This window comes from Pelophylax lessonae (assembly GCF_965119305.1).
Source record: "Pelophylax lessonae genome assembly, chromosome: 7".
Lineage (NCBI taxonomy): Eukaryota > Metazoa > Chordata > Amphibia > Anura > Ranidae > Pelophylax > Pelophylax lessonae.
In genome coordinates, this window is record NC_138774.1 from 41,494,112 (window position 1) to 41,521,736 (window position 27,625).

General features: G+C 41.6%; 1 protein-coding gene across 1 annotated transcript in view; it reads left to right on the forward strand.

The window, feature by feature from the left end:
* Positions 1-27,625, forward strand: part of LOC309560441 (uncharacterized protein) — a 226,558-nt gene that overhangs the window by 188,599 nt on the left and 10,334 nt on the right. Inside the window, exons 11-13 of the mRNA XM_082264075.1 lie at positions 11,031-11,309; positions 13,715-13,810; positions 23,748-23,780. Coding sequence (XP_082120201.1) covers positions 11,031-11,309; positions 13,715-13,810; positions 23,748-23,780 — 408 coding nt within the window. The remainder of the gene's footprint in view (positions 1-11,030; positions 11,310-13,714; positions 13,811-23,747; positions 23,781-27,625) is intronic.

Here is a 27,625-nt window from a genome sequence, read left to right on the forward strand (position 1 = left end):
CCCCGTATATACACACTACACTATATACATCATATATGTTATATCTACACCCCGTATATACACACTGCACTATATACATCATATATGTTATATCTACACCCCGTATATACACACTGCACTATATACATCATATATGTTATATCTACACCCCGTATATACACACTGCACTATATACATCATATATGTTATATACACCCCGTATATACACACTGCACTATATACATCATATATGTTATATCTACACCTCATATATACACACTACACTATATACATCATATATGTTATATCTACACCCCGTATATAGACACTGCACTATATACATCATATATGTTATATCTACACCCCGTATATACACACTGCACTATATACATCATATATGTTATATACACCCCGTATATACACACTGCACTATATACATCATATATGTTATATCTACACCTCATATATACACACTACACTATATACATCATATATGTTATATCTACACCCCGTATATACACCCTACACTATATACATCATATATGTTATATCTACACACTGTATATACACACTACACTATATACATCATATATGTTATATCTACACACTGTATATACACACTACACTATATACATCATATATGTTATATCTACACCCCGTATATACACACTACACTATATACATCATATATGTTATATCTACACCCCGTATATACACACTACACTATATACATCATATATCTTATATCTACACCCCGTATATACACACTACACTATATACATCATATATGTTATATCTACACCCCGTATATACACACTACACTATATTCATCATATATGTTATATGTACACCCCGTATATACACACTGCACTATATACATCATATATGTTATATCTACACACCGTATTTACACACTGCACTATATACATCATATATGTTATATCTACACACCATATATACACACTACACTATATACATCATATATGTTATATCTACACCCCGTATATACACACTGCACTATATACATCTTATATGTTATATCTACACACCATATATACACATTACACTATATACATCATATATGTTATATCTACACACCATATATACACACTACACTATATACATCATATATGTTATATCTACACCCCGTATATACACACTGCACTATATACATCATATATGTTATATCTACACACCGTATATACACACTACACTATATACATCATATATGTTATATCTACACCCCGTATATACACACTACACTATATACATCATATATGTTATATCTACACCCCGTATATACACACTACACTATATACCTCATATATGTTATATCTACACCCCGTATATACACACTACACTATATACCTCATATATGTTATATCTACACACCGTATATACACACTGCACTATATACATCATATATGTTATATCTACACACCGTATATACACACTGCACTATATACATCATATATGTTATATCTACACACCGTATATACACACTACACTATATACATCATATATGTTATATCTACACACTGTATATACACACTGCACTATATACATCATATATGTTATATCTACGCACCAAAAGTATTGGGACGCCTGCCTTTACACACACATGAACTTTAATGGCATCCCAGTCTTAGTCCGTAGGGTTCAATATTGAGTTGGCCCACCCTTTGCAGCTATAACAGCTTCAACTCTTCTGGGAAGGCTGTCCACAAGGTTTAGGAGTGTCTATAGGAATGTTTGACCATTCTTCCAGAAGTGTATTTGTAAGGTCAGGCACTGATGTTGGACGAGAAGACCTGACTCACAGTCTCCACTCTAATTCATCCCAAAGGTGTTCTATCAGGTTGAGGTCAGGACTCTGTGCAGGCCAGTCAAGTTCCTCCACCCCACCTCGCTCATCCATGTCTTTATGGACCTTGCTTTGTGCACTGGTCAAGTTCCTCATCCCCTGTTAGAACAGGAAGAGGCCATCCCCAAACTGTTCCCACAAAGTTGGGAGCATGAAATCATCCAAAATGTCTCAGTATGCTGACACCTTAAGAGTTCCCTTCACTGGAACTAAGGGGCCAAGCCCAACCCCTGAAAAACAACCCCACACCATAATCCCCCCTCCACCAAATGATTTGGACCAGTGCACAAAGCAAGGTCCATAAAGACATGGATGAGAAAGTTGGGGTGGAGGGACTTGGCTGGCCTGCACAGAGTCCTGACCTCAACCTGATAGAACACCTTTTGGAGGAATTAGAGCGGATATTGTGAATCAGGCCTTCTCGTCCACATCAGTGCCTGACCTCACAAATGTGCTTCTGGAAGAATGGTCAAACATTCCCATAGACACTCCTAAACCTTGTGGACAGCCTTCCCAGAAGAGTTGAAGCTGTTATAGCTGCAAAGGGTGGGCCAACTCAATATTGAACCCTACGGACTAAGACTGGGATGCCATTAAAGTTCATGTGCGTGTAAAGGCAGGTGTCCCAATACTTTTGGTAATATAGTGTACATCATATGTTATATGTACATACTGTATATACACACTACACTATATACATCATATATGTTATATCTACACACCGCATATACACACTGCACTATATACATCATATATGTTATATCTACACACCGTATATACACACTACACTATATACATCATATATGTTATATCTATACCCCGTATATACACACTGCACTATATACATCATATATGTTATATCTACACCCCGTATATACACACTGCACTATATACATCATATATGTTATATCTACACCCCGTATATACACACTGCACTATATACATCATATATGTTATATCTACACCCCGTATATACACACTACACTATATACATCATATATGTTATATCTACACACCGTATATACACACTGCACTATATACATCATATATGTTATATCTATACCCCGTATATACACACTGCACTATATACATCATATATGTTATATCTACACACCGTATATACACACTACACTATATACGTCATATATGTTATATCTACACACCGTATATACACACTACACTATATACATCATATATGTTATATCTATACCCCGTATATACACTGCACTATATACATCATATATGTTATATCCACACACTGTATATTCACATTACACTATATACATCATATATGTTATATCTACACCCTGTATATATATATATATATATATATATATATATATATACACACTACACTGTATACATTATATATTGTATATCATATCTACACACTGTATATACACACTGCATACAGTACAAATACTTATTACACTGTAAATATACGGCTCTATGTACACACTTCTGTATGTAGTCACACCACATGGTATATACACCGTACACTATAGATATACTTTATAAGGGAATGTGTTGGGGCCGAAACAACTAATCAATTATGAAAATAATTTTCAGAATTGATTAGTTGGTCAGCTGATTAGTTGGCCTGCATACAGAATTCATTATTTGTTTACATATTAGGAAATACAGTGCAGCACACATACAGCTCAGTACACCCTCTATACATGTCAGTATACACAGTGCAGCACACATACAGCTCAGTACACCATCCATACATGTCAGTATACACAGTGCAGCACACATACAGCTCAGTACACCATCCATACATGTCAGTATACACAGTGCAGCACACATACAGCTCCGTACACCCTCCATACATGTCAGTATACATAGTACAGCACACATACAGCTCAGTACACCGTCCATACATGTCAGTATACACAGTGCAGCACACATACAGCTCAGTACACCGTCCATACATGTCAGTATACACAGTGCAGCACACATACAGCTCAGTACACCATCCATACATGTCAGTATACACAGTGCAGCACACATACAGCTCAGTACACCGCCCATACATGTCAGTATACACAGTGCAGCACACATACAGCTCAGTACACCGTCCATACATGTCAGTATACACAGTGCAGCACACATACAGCTCAGTACGCCATCCATACATGTCAGTATACACAGTGCAGCACACATACAGCTCAGTACACCATCCATACATGTCAGTATACATAGTACAGCACACATACAGCTCAGTACACCATCCATACATGTCAGTATACACAGTGCAGTACACATACAGCTCCGTACACCCTCCATACATGTCAGTATACATAGTACAGCACACATACAGCTCAGTACACCGTCCATACATGTCAGTATACACAGTGCAGCACACATACAGCTCAGTACACCGTCCATACATGTCAGTATACACAGTGCAGCACACATACAGCTCAGTACACCATCCATACATGTCAGTATACACAGTGCAGCACACATACAGCTCAGTACACCGCCCATACATGTCAGTATACACAGTGCAGCACACATACAGCTCAGTACACCGTCCATACATGTCAGTATACACAGTGCAGCACACATACAGCTCAGTACGCCATCCATACATGTCAGTATACACAGTGCAGCACACATACAGCTCAGTACACCCTCCATACATGTCAGTATACACAGTGCAGCACACATACAGCTCAGTACACCCTCCATACATGTCAGTATACACAGTGCAGCACACATACAGCTCAGTACACCCTCCATACATGTCAGTATACACAGTGCAGCACACATACAGCTCAGTACACCATCCATACATGTCAGTATACATAGTACAGCACACATACAGCTCAGTACACCGTCCATACATGTCAGTATACATAGTACAGCACACATACAGCTCAGTACACTGTCCACTGTAGTATAAGGAGGGGAGAAACTATGGACACTCAAGCCATGTGTGTGTGTTGGGGGACCCATCACAGTAAAATGAGGGTGTAACCCAAAAAAAAAAGAAAAAATTGTAATTACATAAGTATAGATGATGCAATAATAAATGTCTGATATATCCGGGATATCCAGTCCCAATAGGCAGTGGGTAACCCGGATACACTTTCAGACCCTTAATATACATAAATAGACAACATGAACATAAATAACAAAACCCTGTTAATGATCATATTGAAAGAGTCATAGGGGGTCATGAAACAAATAAATAGACAAGAACCAACACATAAAAAATAAATAAATAAATTATTAATAATAATAAATGGGGGAACTGCCAGGGAGGACATCAGTCAGTCTTGCCAGAGCTTAAACCCTGTAGGAATGGCCTAAAGCAGGCATGTCCAACCTGCGGCCCGGAACCACAGGCAATGCGGCCCACTGCCCCCTGAATTTTTATTTTTCTTTGCTGTGGAGGAAGGAAAGCGGGTCAGGGGCACGACCACAGTGGCTTCCACCTAACTGTAGGCAAAGGCTGCCTCGGAAGGAATCATCCTCTAGTTGTGTTAAATTAGTGCTGGGGGGGGGGGGGGGGGGTGCGGCAGTGCAGGAAGGGCGTGGCGACGTTTTATTACTTATATACCTTAACTATAGTATATATTTTATATTCGCCCCTAGAAAATTTCTCTACACTCAATGTGGCCCAGAGAAGCCAAAAGGTTGGACACCCATGGTCTAAAGCTTTCCATTTCATTGAGGCCTGGCCAAACCGTCGCATTGAGAGTTTGAATCCAACGGGCCTCCCTCTGGAGCAATAGTTTGTTCCAATCACCCCCTCTTGGTGGAATGTGAATGCAGTCCAACACCGTGAAGTTGACCAGGGGCATACGATATTGGTGGTCCCAGGCAACATGTCTGCCCAAGGACAGGTAGAGGTTGCCAATTCTCATGCTGGCCAGATGTTTACTGACAAAAGCATGGAACCATCCATACATGTCAGTATACACAGTGCAGTACACATACAGCTCAGTACACCATCCATACATGTCAGTATACACAGTGCAGCACACATACAGCTCAGTACACCATCCATACATGTCAGTATACACAGTGCAGCACACATACAGCTCAGTACACCATCCATACATGTCAGTATACACAGTGCAGCACACATACAGCTCAGTACACCATCCATACATGTCAGTATACACAGTGCAGCACACATACAGCTCAGTACACCCTCCATACATGTCAGTATACACAGTGCAGCACACATACAGCTCAGTACACCCTCCATACATGTCAGTATACACAGTGCAGTACACATACAGCTCAGTACACCCTCCATACATGTCAGTATACACAGTGCAGCACACATACAGCTCAGTACACCCTCCATACATGTCAGTATACACAGTGCAGTACACATACAGCTCAGTACACCATCCATACATGTCAGTATACACAGTGCAGCACACATACAGCTCAGTACACCCTCCATACATGTCAGTATACACAGTGCAGCACACATACAGCTCAGTACACCCTCCATACATGTCAGTATACACAGTGCAGCACACATACAGCTCAGTACACCATCCATACATGTCAGTATACACAGTGCAGCACACATACAGCTCAGTACACCGTCCATACATGTCAGTAAGTGCCTGAGAACTTGTGAATGTATGAGAAGCAATGCCTCATGGGACATGTAGTCCTGGTCAGGAGAAGGAAGTGAGTGGTTCTAAAGGCAGAAGTTTTTTTTACCTTGCTATAGGGGCACTCTGTCTACACTTTGCAGCTTGCTATTGGGGCACGCTGAAGGCAGGAGGAGCCAGAAGTGTCAGTGGGGACCCCAGAAGAGGGGCTGCTCTGTGCAAAACCATTACACAGAGAAGGTAAGTATAACATGTTTGTTGTTTAAAAAAAAAAAAAAATCACTTGAAAGACTCTGTGCAGGGAAGATCAGCATCTGACCCCAGAGAAGGTGGAGGCTGATAGACTGGAGGTAATAGAAGGCATTACAATTACATTTAAAGCGGAGTTCCGGGCACAAAAAAGATTTTTTTTTTTTGTGCCCCTCCGCTAGGTATGCCGCACCTGAAAAGGAATTGGATAGTTATTTTTTTTTTTTTTGTTTACTCACCTTTTTATTGACGATCGTAAATACTCACCTATGACAGCTTCCTCCTCCAGCGCCGAGGCTCACCCCGTCACTTCCTGCCTCGTGATGATTCCTGGGAGCTAAACGTCATAGCTCCCAGGAATCAATGCGCCGCACCGGCCCCACTCGTCATTTCCGGGCGACGCCACATTCCCCTGCTAAACAGCTTCTGGGGAGGCCCAGAAGCTGTTTAGGAATGCGGCGCCGCGCCGGAAGTGACGAGAGGGGCCGATGCAGTGCATTCTGGGACACGAAGACGCGGAAGAAGACAGAGAAGAGGACCGCGCCGGCTTCAGCTGCCCACAACCGAGATGGAAACGCTGTGGAAGAAAATTTCTAAGTAAGTATTTCTTCTAAAAGGTAAGTGCGAACCGGGACAGATCAGAGGCTAGCCATTGTGGAATGTGCTAGCCCTGACTGTCCCGGGGGTATGTTCAACAAAAAAACGTTTCTCTGCCCGGAACTTCGCTTTAAAGTAAACTTTTACCAGTATTGTGCATTATATTTAAATGATCATATCCATGAAAATAAGTCTCAGCTTTTAGTACTACTTTATTATAAAAGATTTATATCTCCCTTCCACCCTTCATATAGCTTCATATCTGACTCCTAGTTAAAATGCCCATATATCCTACTTCTGGATGTATGTATTATTATATATATATATGATATAAGTAATATATATTATTACTTTCACTGTTTCACAGTATAAATGAACCCCTTATAGTAGCGATTATCTGCTTTTTGTACTATAAAGGGCTAATTTCAGGTTTTTTAACCCCATTATGACAGGAGATACAAAAAAAAAAAGTATGCTGCTGCTACTAAATGTCTTAGGCCTGGTTCACACCTTTGCATTTTTTGGTGCTTTTTGCAGAAACGTACTACAGTTCATTTAACATGGTCTCCTATGGGACACGTTCACATCTATGCTTTTTTCAGCCGCAGCGTATTTGGAAAGGGTCAAGGACTTTTTTCAACGCAAAACTGTGCTTTTTTTTGGTTCAATATACTTTAGTGGAGAAGCTGCAGAAAAGCATGTAGTGCGTTTTTGCCACGATTCACGTTTTTTAATCTGCCCAACAACAAATTGGCCAAAAAAAGCATAAAAAAACTCGAATCGCCGCAAAATCCCATGTGCAAATAGTACTGCAGAAACGGATCAAAAGCAAAATGCATAGGTGTGAATCAAGCCTTAGCTGACCATACATGTATCCATTTTAGGATGAAAATATTCATACGAAAAATCTTTGTACATTCGCTGAATGAAAGAATGTCTTTTGAAAATTTCACTTGCTTTTAACATTCAGTTTTAAAAAGAATGTAATTTCTGAATGAAAACCACACATACTGTCTGATAATTCCTTTGACCAAGAAGTTTTCTATTCTGCTCCTTCCAATTTTCCCATCACTGTGGTTGAAAACGAACATCAATTTGACCCCACTAACGAATTAGAAAATAAAACGAACGTTCTTTAAATGAAAATTTTTTTGAAGGAAGACATTGTTTCTGTATGAGCAGCATAAGTCACAGCAGGCGCAGGGAGCTTTTATCAATCCACCGGCCTATGACAAGGGAGTCTGTCATACATAATATATCACAGTTCTGTCTGAAAATCGATAAAGCAGTCTTTCTTTTTTTTTTTTCTTTAAATAAAAAATTTGATCTCTGAGTTTGATGATATTTACCAGATCCAACCTCTAATACAGTATATCTCTTCTGTCTGTTATTCTCAGAGTGGAGTAGAGATTTTGCTCCCTAACCATACACAGGCATACCCCGTTTTATGTACACTCGCGAGTATGGACATACCCCGAGAGGGTACGTAAAGTGCCTCGCAAGTACGGACATTCCGAAATTCCCGTGCCGCGTAGCCCGCGCAGCCGCAGTATACCCTGGAAGAGGCGGAGTTGCGAGAGGCTAGGTTCCTGCCCAGAGTACAGTAGCCAGCCACGAGTTGTCAGCCCACAGACAGCTTGGAGTTGATCACCAGCCAGCTGCGAGTTGCCTGCCAGCCATCCCACAGTTGCCGCCTGGAGTAGCCAGGCCCGAGTTGCCGCCAGCCAGGCCCGAGTTGCCGCCAGCCAGCCCGGAGTTGCCAGCCTACAGCCAGCTTGCAGTTGACCACCAGCCAGCCCCGAGTTGCCAGCCCACAGCCAGCTCAGAGTTGCCTGCCAGCCATTATTAAATTGTATGATGAAGGTGTACCTCAAGCTGAAATAGGCCGAAGGCTAGGCTTCACTCTGACTACAGTTAACACCATCATGAAAAACAGAGAAAAAAATAAGAGTGCTACACCTGTTAACACAGAAACAATTTGAAAAAGAAATAGCATTGTTGCAGACATGGAGAGACTCTTAACACTTTGGATAGAAAATCAGACTACACGCCATGTTCCTGTCAACCAGGCAATTATACAAAGTAAAGCCTTAACCCTATTCAATGACTTGAAGGCTAAGAAAGGTGAGGCAGCAAAGGATGCAGAATTTTTTGCAAGCCATTGATGGTTTTATAGGTTCAAGAAGAGGTCTAACCTACATAACATTAAAATACAAGGAGGCAGCTGCTGCAGATACTCAGATTATGCCAAAATTATTCAAGATGGAGGCTAATCCATGAATCAAATTTTTAATGTGGATGAGACTGGGCTATTTTTGAAGAAGATGCCTGCAAGAACCTTCATCGCTAGACAGGAAAAATCAATGCCAGGCTACAAGCCAGCTAAAGATAGAATAACACTTCTGTTAGGGGGCAATGCTTCTGGTACCTTAAAGCTAAAGCCATTGCTAATTTACCGATGGCAAAATCCGAGAGCTTTGAAGAACTACGTTAAAACTAGACTTCCAGTGCACTGGAGAGCTAACAAAAAAGTATGGGTAACTGCAACCATTTTTGAAGATTGGTTTGACACCTGTTTTGTTCCAGAGGTGAAAGCCTATTGCAAGGACAACAGTGTCCCTTTCCACATTTTGCTGCTTGTCGTTAATGCCCCTGGACACCCTCGAACGCTCGATGAGCTGAACCCTAACATTCAAGTGCAATTCCTACCACCAAATTCCACCTCACTACTACAGCCAATGGATCAATGTGTCATAGCCGCCTTCAAGTTGAACTACTTGAAAAGAACATTCAGTAAATGTGTTGCAGCAATAGACAAAGAAGAAGGTGATGACACTGGCAGGGAAGGGATTAACTTTATTGGTCATAAGGGGAAAACAGACAGGTGGTCCGTTTTCATCCGATCTCCCATAGAAGAGAGCGGGGCTCTGCAAGATCGGCCTCCGCACAGAGAGTGGAGATGGCGCTGTCATCCTCCTGCTTTGCGGGAGATCGGCGGGTCGATCCCCCTGAGCAAAACGGAGTCCGTCGGGTGGAAAGCCCGTGTGGAAGGACCCTAAAACTCCAATCACGTGCTGATAAGAATCATGTTTTCTTTAATATTCCTTGTACATTATTGGGTATTCAGAGAGATCACAGTTTCATCTTATTTATTACCATTAAAGTATAACTAAAGACAACGATTTCATTTAGTTTTGGATAGAGTGGAAGTGGATTAGAATCCCTGTCAGGTTTTAATTGCTGTTTATGGGCTCTGTTAGGGAGATTCACTCTCTGTAGTTGTTCAGATGACAACTATGAACCAAGAGTGAAAGAAAACCCCCAAATTTTGGGTTGTCATCAGAACAGGAATGGAGAATAAATCTTCCAATGAGAACACTAGATCAGATAATGGACAAATATGTTTGATGTAAATACATCATTCTAAATATAAGTACGGTTAGATTTACTTCTTTGTAAAGTATAATTCTAATAGGTGATGTCACATGCCGCTTCCTATACCATTCACATTCATTTATCCATTCCATACATTTCACTTGTCACACCTTCACACTGATGACTGTATGAGGAAAAGGAATTGGTTTTGTGCTTTTTTTTATCCTTTTCACTGTACGGTTGGCTAGGATCATTCTAATTTACACGGATCTATCCCAGGGAAGTAACCATTTTATATAATCTTCATATGAAACTGATCAGAAGATGTGACCTCCTGTACAACCAGCAGAATGTTATTTTCTCTTTCTCTCTCTTAGTGCGTCCAGAGGTGAAGGTGTGGGGTCATCGTCAGTCGGATGATGTGACCAGACTTCAGTGCCTGGTGTACGGGTTTCACCCCCGACCTGTGGATGTGAAGTGGGTGAGGAATGGGGAGGATGATGTTCCTTCAGATGAAATGAGTCCAATTCTCCCCCATCCTGATGGCACCTATCAGATCAGAGTCAGTGTGGAAGTGCCAACCAAGGAGGGAGACACTTACTCCTGTCATGTGGAGCACAGCAGTCTGGGGGATGAGACTCTCCGTGTGATATGGGGTGAGTGATATTTACAGAGAATACATGAAACCTGGAAGAGGGGGAAAGAGTGCAACTGGAAAGGGTTTTTCTTTTTCCATGTAACATCAATTTTCTATAGGATTCTAAAATTGAAATAGAAGAAAATTGTATCTCCACACACAGCATTTCCACACCCTTTCCAGTACTACTTGCAGAAATAACATTTTCTATCCTTGAGTGCACTAACTCATAGCAACCAATCAGAATCCATCTTATAATAGTGTGACTTTAGCAAAGTATATTTTGATTGGTTGCTATGAGTTACTGCACTTGAAGCAAAACTGTAGTCAATTTCTTAAAAGTGCAAATTGGAAGGTTTTATATTGCAGATAAGATGTGGTGTCTTCATGACACCAAGCTTTGCAGTGGAATAACTTCCTTACAGGATGTCTCCAACTTACAAGCCAACCTCAATGCACTGTTTTATTGGGCAACTATGTGGCAAATGAGGTTTAATATTGATAAATGTAAAGTTATGCACTTGGGGGCTAAGAATATGCATGCATCATACATACTAGGGGTGGGGGAGTAGAACTGGGGGAATCCATAGCCGAGAAGGATTTGGGTGTTCTGGTAGATCCTAAGCTTAATAATAGCATGCAATGCCAAGCTTCGGTTTCCAAAGCAAGCAAAGTCCTTTCTTGTATTAACAGAGGCATGGACTCCAGAGAGAGAGATATCATTTTGCCCCTGTACAAATCATTAGTAAGACCTCATCTAGAATATGCAGTTCAGTTTGGGCACCAGTTCTCAAAAAGGATATCAGGGAACTGGAGAAAGTGCAGAGAAGGGCAACCAAACTGATAAGAGGCATGGAGGAGATCAGCAATGAGAAAAGATTAGAGGAACTGAATTTATTCTCTCTTGAGAAGAGGAGATTAATGAGGGTATCAACATGTATAAATGCATAAGGGGTCCATATAGTAAATTTGGTGTTGAGTTATTCACTTTAAGGTCACCACAGAGGACAAGGGGGCACTCTTTATGTCTAGAGGAAAAGAGATTTCATCTCCAAATACGGAAAGGATTCTTCACCGTAAGAGCTGTAAAAACTTGGAATAGACTCCCTCCAGAGGTGGTTCTGGCCAGCTCAGTAAGTTGCTTTAAAAAAGGCCTGGATTATTTCCTGGGTGTACATAATATTACTGGGTACTAATATTTATACAGTAGGTAAAGTTGATCCAGGGGATATCTGATTGCCTCTAGGGGGATCAGGAATGATTTTTTTTCCCCTGCTGTAGCAAATTGCGTCATGCTTTGCTGGGTTCAACTGTGTGTGGGATTGTGTATATGGGATTGTATGGTTGTGTTTTCTTTTTTTTTTTTATTGGTTGAACTAGATGAAATTGTGTCTTTTTTCAACCTGACTAACTATGTAACTATGTATTAAAATAAATGGTCATGTGGATGTCTTAAGAATTCACACATGCATAAGAAATGATCACAGTATTGTTTGTAATATAATTATCTCCTATGATCATCAGCTCCATCTAGTGGCCATATTGTGGTATTTATCAGAAATGGCTCAAAAACAAAAAATATGCATTATTTCCACTAGATGGAGCTGATGATCATAAGAGATAATTATATTACATACAATACAGCGATCATTCCTTGAACCTGTGTGAATGCTTAAGACATCCGCACAGCAATTTTTTTCATACATAGACTCCATAGTGTGTCTCTTCTGCATAAAAGTTTCTTACCTTCCTGTTTTCTCTTATGTGTGTACACTCCGTCTATACACATCACACAGCGCTGTATAGGAGGGTATTAGGAAATTTCTGTCTTCTCTTCTTCACTCATTTCATGGCAACTTCAGTCTTCTATATTTTTAATAAACATAAATTGAACCCCCCCCCCCCATAATAATTCAGCCTGTAATTTGTATTTATTAGTTCCTTAAACCAGTTTTACATTTTTTTTTAAAATTACATTTTATATACAGTTTTATATAGTGCAGGAATAATTAATTTAAAAGTGGCCAATACTTTTCATAATTTTGTAAACTCAATCATTTATATCAGGGGTTGCCAAACTTTCTAAATAAAGTGTCAGTTTACTGTCCATCAGACTTTAGGGGGGCCGGACTGTGGCCATTGGGAGTAAAAAATTGTCCTGGCATCAGTGGGAGTAAACAGTGCACCTTTGGTATTAGGGAGAGGAATATAGCCCTGCCATTGGTGCCATTGGAAGGAATAGTGCCCCATCATTGGTATTAATGGGAGGAATAGTACCCCATTGTTGGTGTCAGTGGAAGGAAAAGTGCCCCAAGGGCCAGATAAAGACAAGCAAAGGGCCACAGTTTGGAGATCACCGATTTATATACAAGAATCCCAAATCTCTCTAATATCTCATCTTCTCTTTATATTTATCTCTGTCAGATCCACCAGGCAATGGCCTCTCACTCGCAGTGATCATTGGCGCTGTTATTGGAATCCTTGCTCTTGCTGCAATTATCGCAGTTGTTGTTTGGATAAGTAAGTATAAGGATTAGTAAATAATAATTTTTATCTGCACACTCATAATAGATTTTATTTATTTTTTTACAGGTAAACTTTTTATTTATTTTTAGTTTCATAATAACATACTATATACTCTCAGCATTCACCATACAATTTGTACTTTCCAGATTCATTATAATTGCAATTCCAATACATCGTCCAATCAAACAGCCTTACTTTGAAAGACAAGGATCCCATACATATCACAATAAGTGTCAAGGGGTGTATCCTCATTTTTCATATCATCTCCCCTAACATGTGTACATTTTATATAAAGAACCATTCATACCTTATAGTAGTTGTAAACCTCAGTCATGGAATTTGAACAAAGTACATTCATCTGCAGTGTTTACTTATCTCTTTCCAAAGCTCTAAGTGTCATTTCTCCCTGATGTTTTGTTCCTCTGAGAATGAGTCACTTCTGACAAGTGTTACTGACACTTTTTTTAGATACATTTCTAGACAAGTTTTCCTGACACATGAGATACATTTGTGATGGGAGGGAGAGCTCAGCAGACGGCTTGTCTATTCAGAACACAGTTCTGCTGTGTTGAGGGGGGTGTGTTCCTTTCCTCCAATCAGCTCTCACACACTGTAACTGCAGCCTAATGTGTACTGCTCTGTATAGGTCATGTCAAAGAGGATACAAATGAGGGTAAATAGGACACAGGGCATGGAAGGGATGAAGATAAAATGAAAATATGCAGTATGTAGGATTTACACACTGGGGGTTATTTACAAAAACTGGAGAGTGCAAAATCTGGTGAAGCTCTGTATAGAATCCAATCAGCTTCCAGTTTGTACTGCCAAAGCTTAATTGAACAAGCTGAAGTTAGAAGCTGATTGGATTTGGTTATTATGCACAGCTGCACCAGATTCTGGGTGCAGCAATATTAGTAAATCCCCCATTGGATGTCAGTCTGTAATATGCTTTGTACAGTTTGTGTGTAAACTCAGGACTTGTGGCTGTCTGCCCATAGACATGAGATAACAAACTGAGATCTGGCTGGTTTTAAGATACGATTGTATGTATGTATGTATGTATGTGGACAATTAGTGACAGTTTCAACTGAGAATCCTTAGCGGGAGCTGATCAGCGGGTACAGCAAACTTTATGTCCGTTGTCACCCGCTGGTTGCTTGGTACAGAGGAAGAATGCAGTCTGCCAATGTAAACAAGGCAGATTTCTGTTCTGTCAGTAGGGAAGACATGGATCCACACCCCACACAGTACACAAACACTGGCTAGGCACACAGTAGCCTTTTGATCTCCCCTGATGTTAGCACCTTTCCATCCCATGTCATTAGTACAGTGACAGTGCATATTTTTAGCACCTATCACTGTATTAGTGTCACTGGTCCCCAGAAAAGTGCCAGTCACCGCAATATTGCAGTCCCGCTATAAGTCGCAGATCGCTGCAATTACTAGTAAAAAAATAAACCAAAATTCCATAAATATATCCCATTGTTTGTAGACGCAAACCAATTAATATACACTTATTGGGAATTTTTTTTACCATAAACATGTAGCAGAATACATATTGGCCTAAAATTATGAAGAAACAAGATTTTTTTATATTTTTTTTATTGGATATGTTTTATAGCAGAAAGTAATATAATTATATATAATTTTTTTTATTTATTTATTAATTTTTTTTCAAAATTGTCAGTATTTTTTTGTTCATAGGTGATCAGAGGTGATCAAATACCACCAAAAAAAGCTCTATTTGTGGGGGGAAAAGGACAGGAATTTTATTTGGGTACAGCGTCGCATGATTTCACAATTGTTAAAGTATCACAGTGCCGTATCACAAAAAATGGCCTGGTCATGAAGGGGAGTAAATCTTCCAGAGCGAAAGAGGTTAATTGAACAAGCCGTTAGAAGCTGATTGGCTACCATTCACAGCTGCACTAAATTATGCATTCTCCGGGTTTAGTAAATCAACCCCTAAGCTGGCTGTATTTTATTAGGTTAGTGAAGCTCTAAGCAGTAAAGCAAGGATAAGGATGTCACCCCTGGGGATTTCAGTAATGGAAGCTCCCATATCCTATACTGAAATGTTCCCATTAAATCCAGGAACCAGTAACTATCTTTTGAAATAAACCTCATTAACCACTTAACGACCAGCCACGTAGATCTACGTCGGCTGACTTTGAGTGGTTATACCGGGATGATGCCTCTAGCTAGAGGCATCATCCCGGTACCGTTGTTTGAAGCCGACGGTGGGCTTTCGGTCGGTAACGACCGATGCGGCTCGGGAGTTACCCGGGGGCGGGAGGGGACGTCCCCCCCTTCCGTGGCTTTGCTCGGGGCTCCCGTCCCACCGGGAGCCCCGAGCACCCAGCCGCCACGTCCGCCGGCTGGATGGAGTCCCGATGAATGCCGGAAACGGCATCGATCGGGTCTCCGATGACGTAACCCGGAGGCGGCGTCCATGACGTCACTTCCGGGTTAATGTGTTGCAAAAGGCGGCAGATTTGAAAAACGGCTGTATGCAAAAATGCCGTTTTCGGCGTTTTGCATACAGGGAAGTGTAGTGGAGGGGTTTGGGGTCTTTTAGATCCTCGATCCCTCCATAAAGTGTACCTGTCACTACATATTGGTGTCACAAGGGATGTTTACATTGCTTGTGACAGCAATAAAATTGATCAAATTTATTTTTTTTTTTTAAAACCTGTAATAAAGTTAAAAAAAAATAAAAAATAAATAGGAAAAAAAAAAATAAAAATTTAGCCGCCCCCATCACCGTTAGCTCGCGCACAAAAAAAAACGTATATACGCAAGTCGAGCCGCGAATGAAATCGCTGTTCAAACCACACATGTGAGGTATCGCCGCGATCGCCAGAGCGTGAGCAATAATAAAAAAAAGAGCTACACTCTAACTCTAAACTGGTAACCGTTAAATAAATTTAAAGCGTCGCAGATTGAGATCTCTATTGACCGTAGTTTGTCGCCATCCCACGGGGGGGCGCAATTTTAAACCGTAGCATGTTGGGTATCTATTTACTCGGCGTGACATCATCTTTCACAATATACAAAAAAAATGGACTAACTTTACTGTTCCAAAAAAATGGCGTTTTAAAGACCGCTGCGCAAATACCGCATGACAAAAAATTTTGCAATGACCGACATTTTATTCTCCAGAGTCTTTGCTAAAAAAAATATATATAATGTTTGGGGGTTCTAAGTAGTTTTCTAGGAAAAAAATACTGGTTTTAACTTGTGAACAAAAAGTGTCCGAAATAGGGCTGGGGTAAAGTGGTTAAATTGGTCCTTAGTTTATAGTACAGGATCCTTTTAGCTCCTTGCACCATTTGAATATCATTAGAGCTCTTTAAGCCCCGTACACACGTACCGATTGTCGGCCGTAAATATTCGACCGATTGTAGGCTTGTTAGTATGATGCTTCCGACAGCGCATTTTCGGCCGAACAGAATCTGTCGTGCAGGCATTAAATTTTTTGTTGGCCAACACCAGAACGGCCGATTGTTCGCCAGTCAGTACAGAATTCGGCCGACAATCAGCAGATTTGCAAGACTGGGCATGCTCAGAAAAGAAAAAACACACGGAAAGTTAACCATCACATGACATCACTTCTGCAGTCGGCTGTTGTTGGCCGACAAAATTTGTGTGCAGTCTTTTGCAGTTTTCAACCGACAGGACAGCCCTGAACAAAAGACGGCCGATTGTTCGGCCGACGATCAGTACGTGTGTACGGGGCATTAGTCTCCTAAGACCTGTAGCACCCTGTCACAGCAGATTCTGTAGTCTTGCCCCACCCACTGCCTTTCTGTCCCATGCCTTCTTATTGGCCAGTGAGGCAGCTGGCAGCTAATAAAATTTTTGGCCAACACAAAGACATGAGAGATATGAAAAAGAAATCCAGAATGTGACTATGAAAGCTTCATTAACCACTTTTGGACCGGAAGGATTTGCCCCCTTACTGACCAGGCCATATTTTGCGATTCGGCACTGTGTTACTTTAACGGACAATTGCGCGGTTGTGCGACTCTGTACTCAAATAGAATTGATGTCCTTTTTTTCCTACAAATAGAGCTTTCTTGTGGTGGTATTTAATCACCTGTGCGATTTTTTTATTTTTTGCGCTATAAACAAAAAAAGAGTGACAATTCTTTAAAAAAAAAAAAATAAAAACAATATTTTTCACATTCTGCTATATAACATTCCCAAAAAAATTAAAAATCAAAATTTTTTTAACATTTCAGGCCAATTTATATTTCGCTACATATTTTTGGTTAAAAAAAAAATCGCAATAAGCGCATTTTGATTGGTTTGCGCAAAAGTTTATTGCGTCTACTAACTACGGGAAAGATTTATGTCATTTTTATTGTTTTTTTTTTTTTCTTTCACTAGTAATGGTAGCGATCTGCGATTTTTTTTTTTTTTTTTTTTTTTTTGCGGGACTGCGACATTGCCGCGGACAGATCAGACCCCTGACTGACATTTTTGACACTTTTGGGGGGACCAGTGACATTACTACAGTAATAAGTGCTATAAATATGCACTGTTACTGTAATAATGACACTGGCAGGGAAGGGGTTAACACCTTGGGTGATCAAGGGGTTAAATGTGTACCTAGGGGCGTGTTTCTAACTGTGGGGGGGGGCGTGGTTTGTGAAATGACCATAGAGACCTGTGTTCCTATATAGAAGGATCACAGGCGCTCTGTGATCATTCCAGGGAGAAGAACGGTCAGCTGTGTTTCAGTGGGGAGCAATCGGAGCCGTCTGCCCGCTGCAGCGGCTTCCCCGCTCGGTGGCGCGTGCGCACCCCCTAGCCTCCTGCGCGCGACCGATGTATACCTACGTCGGTTTGCCCAGGAGCGGCTGCCTGCCACAGTATAACTGCGGGGCGGGCAGTCATAAAGTGGTTAAGGCCAGGTTCACACTTAATACGGATGCGGCTCACAGCAGGGGTCCGGTGCGTCCCTGTTCTCCATTTCAGGGATGAATCAGGCCTGAATTTTTGCCTGAATTCAGACCTTAAATGGAGCCAAAGACACACAGGACTTCTGTGCAATCCGCTCCGCAGCCGCTCCGGAGATGTGAGAACCGGCTCCATTGAGAGCCGGGCACACTCTACTGTCATGTGAATTGGATGTGAGGAAACCTGCATCCAATTCACACCAGTGTGATCCCAGCCTTACTGGTTATATAAGGCCTTCTATATACTTGGGGCCAGCAGGCAGTAATACCAGGCTGTTTAGCAGTGTTTTTACCACTCCCTGACCGCCCCTTTATTCTAACACAATGGCAGGAGGGGGGTGTACCAATGCCGCAGCCAGAGTGCTTTGCATCATGGGCATAGCAAAAAATCATCCCTCCTCACAACCAGTGATGGTAGTAACTGCGTTTAAGTAAACGCGGTACTTAACGCAGTTACTTTTCAGGGTAACGAGTAATCTATTTGATTACCCGTCCTATCCCTGTAACGCCGCTGCCGCTACTTTCGGCCGCGTTACCGCAATTACATCTACCGCCACTAGATGGCAGTAGATGTAATTGTATTCCCACTCTCCTCTACAGGGCCGCTTTAAGCAATAATTGGGGGCCCCCGGCCGCTTGAAGCATTGGGGCCGCTGCAGCCCCGGCCCCCGCTGCGCTCCAATCGGATACACTGATGTGCTTTCCTACGTCAGCCGCTATGAGCGGCATGATGTCACATCCGGCGGGAGCGGGCGGCGGTGGATCGTCGGACTCACTGCAAGCAAGATGGTAACAGCGCAGATGCCGATCCGATCCCTCCCACAACAAAGACAGACGCCAGCAGCAGCATTCACAGCCAGGTAAATTGTGTTCCACCCAGTTGTGCCAAATGTTATATTTCTGGGGGCAGCGTCAGTGAACATATACAAAAGTGGCTTGAATGGGAGGGTGGCATCAATTTCAGAGATCCATAGGGCCTTTGTTGGAAGAAAACGAAGGTCAAGTTTTTATGTGGACTAAAACACCAACATATTAACAGAGCTGATTGTTCATTTCCTTCTATTCTCCCAAGTGGTCTCTCTCATGCTATTGATGGATCAGTGAAAAGACATGTTACTTTAAATTTATTAAGCCTTTACCTTTTTTGTAATTAATTCAATTTTGGTATTTCTTCAGCTTTACAACATTGCTGCCCCAGCAAAGAGTTTACATGATTACAAAGTGCAATTTGTCCCTTTCCACAAAGACCTTGGATACCGGCACAAATACATATATAAGAGTCCATGCGACTTAGGATAGCTATATACCGCCTGATATAAGGAAACAGTGCAGCAGATCTGAGCATTATTTCTAGCCATTAAACTTGTAGAATACTTTCAGTTTTCAAACAAGTTAGTCACAGAATTTTTTCTTTTCTCTGTACTTCACAGAGCATGTAATAATGACACTGGCAGGGAAGGGGTTAACACCTTGGGTGATCAAGGGGTTAAATGTGTACCTAGGGGCGTGTTTCTGACTGTGGGGGGGGGGGGGGGGGGCGTGGTTTGTGAAATGACCATAGAGACCTGTGTTCCTATATAGAAGGATCACAGGCGCTCTGTGATCATTCCAGGGAGAAGAACGGTCAGCTGTGTTTCAGTGGGGAGCAATCGAAGCCGTCTGCCCGCTGCAGCGGCTTCCCCGTATCCATATGTCAGCTGATTCAAGGGAAATGTGGGTCCTGGCAGTTCATTTTAACCACTTTACCACTAGAGCATTTTGCTGTCTTACGTCTGGGCCACTATTTGCGATTCGGCGCTGTGCGACTTTAACTGACAATTGCGCGGTCCTGTGACGCCGTACCCAAACGAAATTTACGTCCTTTTTTTCCCACAAACAGAGCTTTCTTTTGGTGGTATTTGATCACCTGTGCGATTTTTACTTTTTGCGCTATAAACAAAAAAAGAGCGTAAATTTTGAAAAAACAACAATATTTTTCACATTTTTTTTATATGAAATTCCCCCCAAAAAAATGTAAAAATCAAATTTTTTTTAAAATTTTTAGCCAATTTGTTTTCTGCTACCTATGTTTGGTAAAAAAATTCACAATAAGCGTATTTTGATTGGTTTGCGCAAAAGTTATTGCGTTTACTAACAAAGGGAAAGATTTCTGTCATTTTTGGTGGGTTTTTTTAACGCGTAATGGCGGCGATCTGCGTTTTTTTTTTTGCGGGACTGCGACATTGCGACGGACAGATCGGACCCTTGACTGACATTTTTGACACTTTTGGGGGTACCAGTGACATTACTGCAGTAATCAGTGCTATAAATATGCACTGTTACTGTAAAAATGACACTGGCAGTGAAGGGGTTAATTTTATTGGAGAGGGAGGGGTTAATGTATGCCTGGTGCTTACTGACGTGTGGGGGGGGAGGTGACTGTGTGAGCCAGGGACAGATCGGATGTCCAGCTATGCTGAACACTCCGATCTGTCACTGCCGGTCACTTGGGAGATCCGCCCGCTTGTGTTTACACAGGCGGGCGGATCTCCACACTAGATCCCCGATGATCGGGGAAGAGCAGAGGCGATCGCCGCTGCTCCTCCCCTGGCCCGACTCCCGCTGTGACTGAATACAGCGGGAGCGAGCCTCCGGCGGTGCGCAAGCGCCGCCCAGAAGGGGAGTGTCTGACGACATAGGTCTACGTCGTCAGACGATAACGAGCCACTTTGCCGCAGTAGTACTACGGTACTCAGCGGTAAAGTGGTTAAAGTAAAACGATCACGTTGTATAACAACTCATTCAGTTTAAAATAGAAATGAAAGGCAAAACATTTTTTTATAGATATAGAAAAAAAACACTATATCTTTTTCCCTTTTTAATAAACAATCACATTCACTCTGTTCTCAGCTGCATAAGAGCAGGGGAGGAGAAGCAGCAGCTTTTGCTTGCCAGTGAATGGCCTTGCAGCGGGGGAGTGTCAGGACAAGTCTGATCATTGGAGGAGAGTACACCAGGCTGCCTGGCTGGTGGTGACGTGGCACACTGCTGAAATGGCCGCTCACCTCCAAATCACTCTTAATGAGTGTTTGTACCAATAGGTAACAGGTCTCCAATGTAGACGGAGACCTGCCACACCAGCCGTCAGCGACAATGGCGACGAAAAAAGTCACAGTTACTTTGCTGAGTAACTAATTACTTTTTCAATATGGTAACTGAGTCAGTAACTCAATTACTTTTTGGGAGAAGTAATTTGTAGTTGTAACTAATTACTTTTTTAAACTAAGATGAGCAACACTGCTCACAACACATTGAAGGTAATGACACAACCCTGCAGCTGTGTACATTGCACACAGTTTTGGTGCAGGATCTGGGTTAAAACATAACACCTCATATCCACCTGTCAGATGCCCTCTAAAAAGCATTCCACTGTGGATCATTCTTCAGAGGTTGGCAGAAATCTAAAAAACAAATAAAAGTACAAATAAAGTTAATCTGAGACTTAGAACAGGAACCCACTTTATGAAACGGGGTCCAGATTAACAGAGAAAGATGCACATCCAAAGAAAGGTCCACATATTGAAGGATTTTTAAAATCTGCTGACTTACAAGGGGTTAGGTCCAACAAGCTGTATGCCACCACATGGACTTCTCTTTTTCATTCACTATTTGCAGTTGCACTGAGTGCCGGGAGTACAGCTATCACTATACTGGAAGCGCTCTGGCAGGAGAGATGCAGTTGCTGTGTGCCCACCCCTCCTCTCCACTATCCATTCACAGAATACGTTGTAGTTTGTGAATGGGTTCATATTATACAAAGTCTTCCATGGCTGAACAAGAGGAGAGGAGGGACAAAGAGTGTCTGCATACAACTCTGCAGATTCTATATCTGAGATCTAAAGGTCCACTATTGGAGTGTTAACTATAGCGATAGCTGTACTCTCAGTGCTCAGTATAAACTGTATATTTTAAATAAACGAGATAATTCCATGAGGTGGCATTCACCTTGTTGGACTTGGCCCCTTAATAAGCCAGCAGCTTATTAAAACTGCTGAAATCCCTGAATTTCTTCAGTAAACAAACCTGAGGACACGTGTCTTCCTCTGCAACAAGAGAAAACAGCCAGAAAATGAAGCCACATTTTTGGAGCATTGCTTAATCCACTCCTGGGATTTCTGCAGTTATGTCCAAAGCATTACAATTATTAAGGCCCCTTTCACACTTGTGTGACTTGTCCTGCGACTTGGGACTGCAAAGTCGCATGACGAGTCGTTCTCCATGATTTCCAATGAATACCGTTCATATCTGTGCGACTTCAATTCACAACGACTTCAAAGTAGTCCCTGCACTACTTTGGTCTGACTTTGATGCGTTTTGAGGTCCATAGATCCCAAGATTACACAGGCATTGCTTCAATTCCAGTCAAAATCACGACAAAATGCACGACTTTTAGGTCGCACAAGTGTGAAAGAGGCCTAAAGCCCAACCATCATATAGCAGAGCAAAGCAGGAAGCAGAGCCGGAATATCTGGGTGGGGGTTTTTGATCTTAAAGGTGGTATCAGTAGGTGTTGCCTCCGTCCCTATATCTTGAAAAAAGAGGGGGTTTTTTCTTGGTGTCTCAGGCCAAGGGGGGGGGGGGACTTTATGGGCAGGTGAGTTATAGTAAAACAAGGTGAAAGAAATATATATATATAATAAATCAATTTGATTTATTATATATATATATTTCTTTCACCTTGTTTTACTATAACTCACCTGCCCATAAAGTCCCCCCCCCCCCCTTGGCCTGAGACACCAAGAAAAAACCCCCTCTTGAGCCGGAATATCTAATGCACACATATGGCTGCCCCCATGTACACAATTAACACAACAATGATAATTGTGTTTTTCAACTATTGCATATTGTCTGGTAGAAATTATTTAAAATGCAGTTTATGGGTTGCAGTTCTTTTTTTTGGTTCCTAACTCCATGTCTTCATATTTCAGAGAAGAACAAGGCTGGCTACAGAAGCACCAACAGTGAGTAATGTTTGCTGTATTCCTCTGTGTAGTATTTTATATTATTATGATTTGTAGAATGTAATCTTTATATAGAATTTTATAAGGATCCTCTAAGCCTGATACAAAATTTATTCCAGGCTGCAATGATAACCTCCTCATTATTGTTATTAGTGATTTCCATACACTCTAATGTCACACAAAGTACAGAAAGAAGGGAAAGGGCTCCTGGGCCATTCTGTTTAGGGATGAGGAATGACCTTCTTGGCCTTCTATTGTTACCTGGACCTGTTTGTATTTTATGCTGTTTTTCACCAATCAGTTGGTCTGATTTTGCAGATCCTGTGATAAAGACAATAGATCCTGTGTGCTGTACTGTATGACTAAGAAAATAGGTTTTTCTACCTGTAAAATCAGTTTCTGGGAGTACAGTATCGACACAGGCCCCTCCCCCTGTTCTTCTCATATCCCTATTGCTTGCTACAAAACTGCGGCCAGCTGGTAGTGGGCGGGGTTATATAGGGGATCCAATAACAATCCCCTGCATATAAGTGCCATAGTCCAACAGGAAAAGTCTCTTATAGTAGATATGGATAATCCCATTGGAGCCTTGCTGCCCTTTAGGACTAGGGTTGTCCTCAGAGACTCTGTGGAAATAGACGATCACAGAGGGTGCACTGGCCTAGTGTATTATCCAACACCATTTTTATTAACAGTAAGACAAAATAAATATCTACTCACAGACATATGTGGTTAAAACACCCATCAGGCTACTGATCATGGCTCCACTCTCCCAGGCTGGCCAAAGACTCGATCTCAGGGGGGACCTCATCAGGGTCCCTTTTGGCTGACGCGTTTCAAAGGTATGTCCTTCATCAGAGACAAACCTGGTTTTGGCTCTGATGAAGGACATACCTTCGAAACACATCCGGGCTGCTCTATGCAAAACTACTGCACAGAGCAGGTAAGTATAACGTGTGGTATTTTTAAAAAATTAAAAAAAAAAGTCTTTAATATCACTTTAAACAAAAAAAAAAAACACGTGCTGTTAGAAATAAATATATTTGAGAAATTATTTATTATTATACAGGATTTATATAGCGCCAACAGTTTGCGCAGCGCTTTACAATATGAGGGAAGAAAATACAGTTACAATACAATTCAATACAGGAGGAATTAGAGGGCTCTGCTCGTTAAAGCTTACAATCTATAAATAATTTCCATCCTGCTCTTTCAAATTTTCTCATTACTGCAGTTGAAAACAAACATTTATTTTTTCCTTTCTAACAATTAGAAAATCAAATCAACATTCTTAAAATGAAACATTTTTAAATGATTTTCTGCTATTGTATACCCAGCACCAGTTCAAAATCCTGTTTCATCATGGCATGTGTGTTTATTTTCATTGGATATTTTCGTGAATGAGTAGCCAGGGGTAATATGTATCCCTTACTCATTCACATAGGGGAAGGGCTGGATATCTGAGGGCCCTCTTTTACATAGGGTTCCCCTTTTAAAATTCATTTTTAGGTATTGTACACTATTTTTTTAGTGACCACACACCGCTCCAGGTGAAAATGCCTTCAAAAATCCTCACAGTAACAGCACAGGTGCAGGGTGCAGGCTCAATGTGCAAGCTGTGTAGAACAAAAAAGTATGTCTGGACAGCCGCACTCCAATGCAAATATTTATAAACACATTTCACACTACTAACAGTGCTGAATCATAGCTATTATTAAGCACTGTTAGGCCCTGTTCACACTGGGGCGACGCTACTTTGCCGGGCGACCTCATAGGTCGCGGCGCGCTGCTCACACCCCGACCTCGGAGCGGCCGGCACAGACTTCATAACATTGAAGTCTATGAAGGTCGCTCCGGGTCGCCCCAAAGAAGCTCCGGACCCTTTTTCTAAGTCGGAGTGACTTGTGTCGCTCCTATTAGAACGGGTCCGCAGCTTCTCTATGGAAGGTGACCTACGGCGACCTGTCAGACGACCAGGTCACCTGACAGTTCGCCCCAGTGTGAACGGGGGCTTAGTGTGAAACGCTTCAGCTGTCTTTGATCCGTACCTTCTGTATGCTGTGGTATTTTTATCCTCTTTTCAATAAATATTTGCATTGGAGCGCGACTGTCCAGACATACTTTTTGTTCTACACAATTTTTTTGTTTTGCCTGGGTCCCCCTTCACATCTACATGATACCCTTATCAAGGACAATGATCTGCTATTTTTGGGGGTCCCTGTGCCATTTTTTACCAAGAAAAGCTGGCAGGGGAATGTATTTTGGAGCAAATGTGTTGTTTTTTTTTATAAAACCTGACATTTGCTTATGTAAATAAGACATCTTCCACACATAATATTTAACTCTTTCACTGCCACTGACATATGCCATACATTGGCCCCAGCGGGGGTTTTATCCCTTTCAGAATGTACGTAAATCTGACAAGTCAACTGTCATCTGTCAGATGGAAGTGATCAGGTAGCTTTACAGCTGCCCAATCACTTCCACACATCCTGGCAACAGTCAACCCCCTCGCATATGTCCCGGCCAGGTTTGCTAGGTTTTACACACTCCCATTGGTTGACCTGGGACTGCGCCCCCCCCCTCCCCTATTTTCTAACCCCCATCCCCACATACATGCACATACTAATATGAACACATGCGTCGAGTGCGCCTATGCATAAAAATGTCAACTGCACTACACATTCTATATAATGCCATCCATGATGGAGTGAGAGCAATAATTCTAGGGCCAATAGTCACAGTTCACTCTCAGCTGAAGACCTGTAGGGGCTTTAGGGCATCCACTATAGAAAATTTAGGGAACCAAAGTTTATTGCCATTTCAGGGGCGCACACAATATTATGACTTGACATGTCTGATATCTATTTACTCAATGCAACCTCATATTTGAAATTTTATCAAAAAAATGAAGTCTCAAATTAACTTTAGTATAAGTTTTATTGCAATGTTGTGATTGATAAACTGTTGCGTTAATATCGTGTCATTAAAAAATTAAACGTCCAATATTTTATTCTCTAGGGTCACTTCTTTCAGGAAATATACAGTGGGTACGGAAAGTATTCAGACCCCCTTAAATTTTTCACTCTTTGTTATATTGCAGCCATTTGCTAAAATCATTTAAGTTCATTCTTCTTCCTCATGAATGTACACATAGCACCCCATACTGACAGAAAAACACAGAATTGTTGACATTGTTGCAGATTTATTAAAAAAGAAAAACTGAAATATCACATGGTCCTAAGTATTCAGACCCTTTGCTGTGACACTCATATATTTAACTCAGGTGCTTTCCATTTCTTCTGATCATCCTTGAGATGGTTCTACAACTTCATTTGAGTCCAGCTGTGTTTGATTATACTGATTGGACTTGATTAGGAAAGCCACACACCTGTCTATATAAGACCTTCCAGATCACAATGCATGTCAGAGCAAATGAGAATCATGAGGTCAAAGGAACTGCCTGAAGAGCTCAGAGACAGAATTGTGGCAAGGCACAGATCTGGCCAAGGTTACAGAAAGATTTCTGCTGCACTTAAGGTTCCTAAGAGCACAGTGGCCTCCATAATCCTCAAATGGAAGACGTTTGGGACGACCAGGACCCTTCCTAGAGCTGGCCTTTCCGGCCAAACTGAGCTATCGGGGGAGAAGAGCCTTGGTGAGAGAGGTAAAGAAGAACCCAAAGATCACTGTGGCTGAGCTCCAGAGATGCAGTCAGGAGATGGGAGAAAGTTGTAGAAAGTCAACCATCACTGCAGCCCTCCACCAGTCGGGGCTTTATGGCAGAGTGGCCCGACGGAAGCCTCTCCTCAGTGTAAGACACATGAAAGCCCGCATGGAGTTTG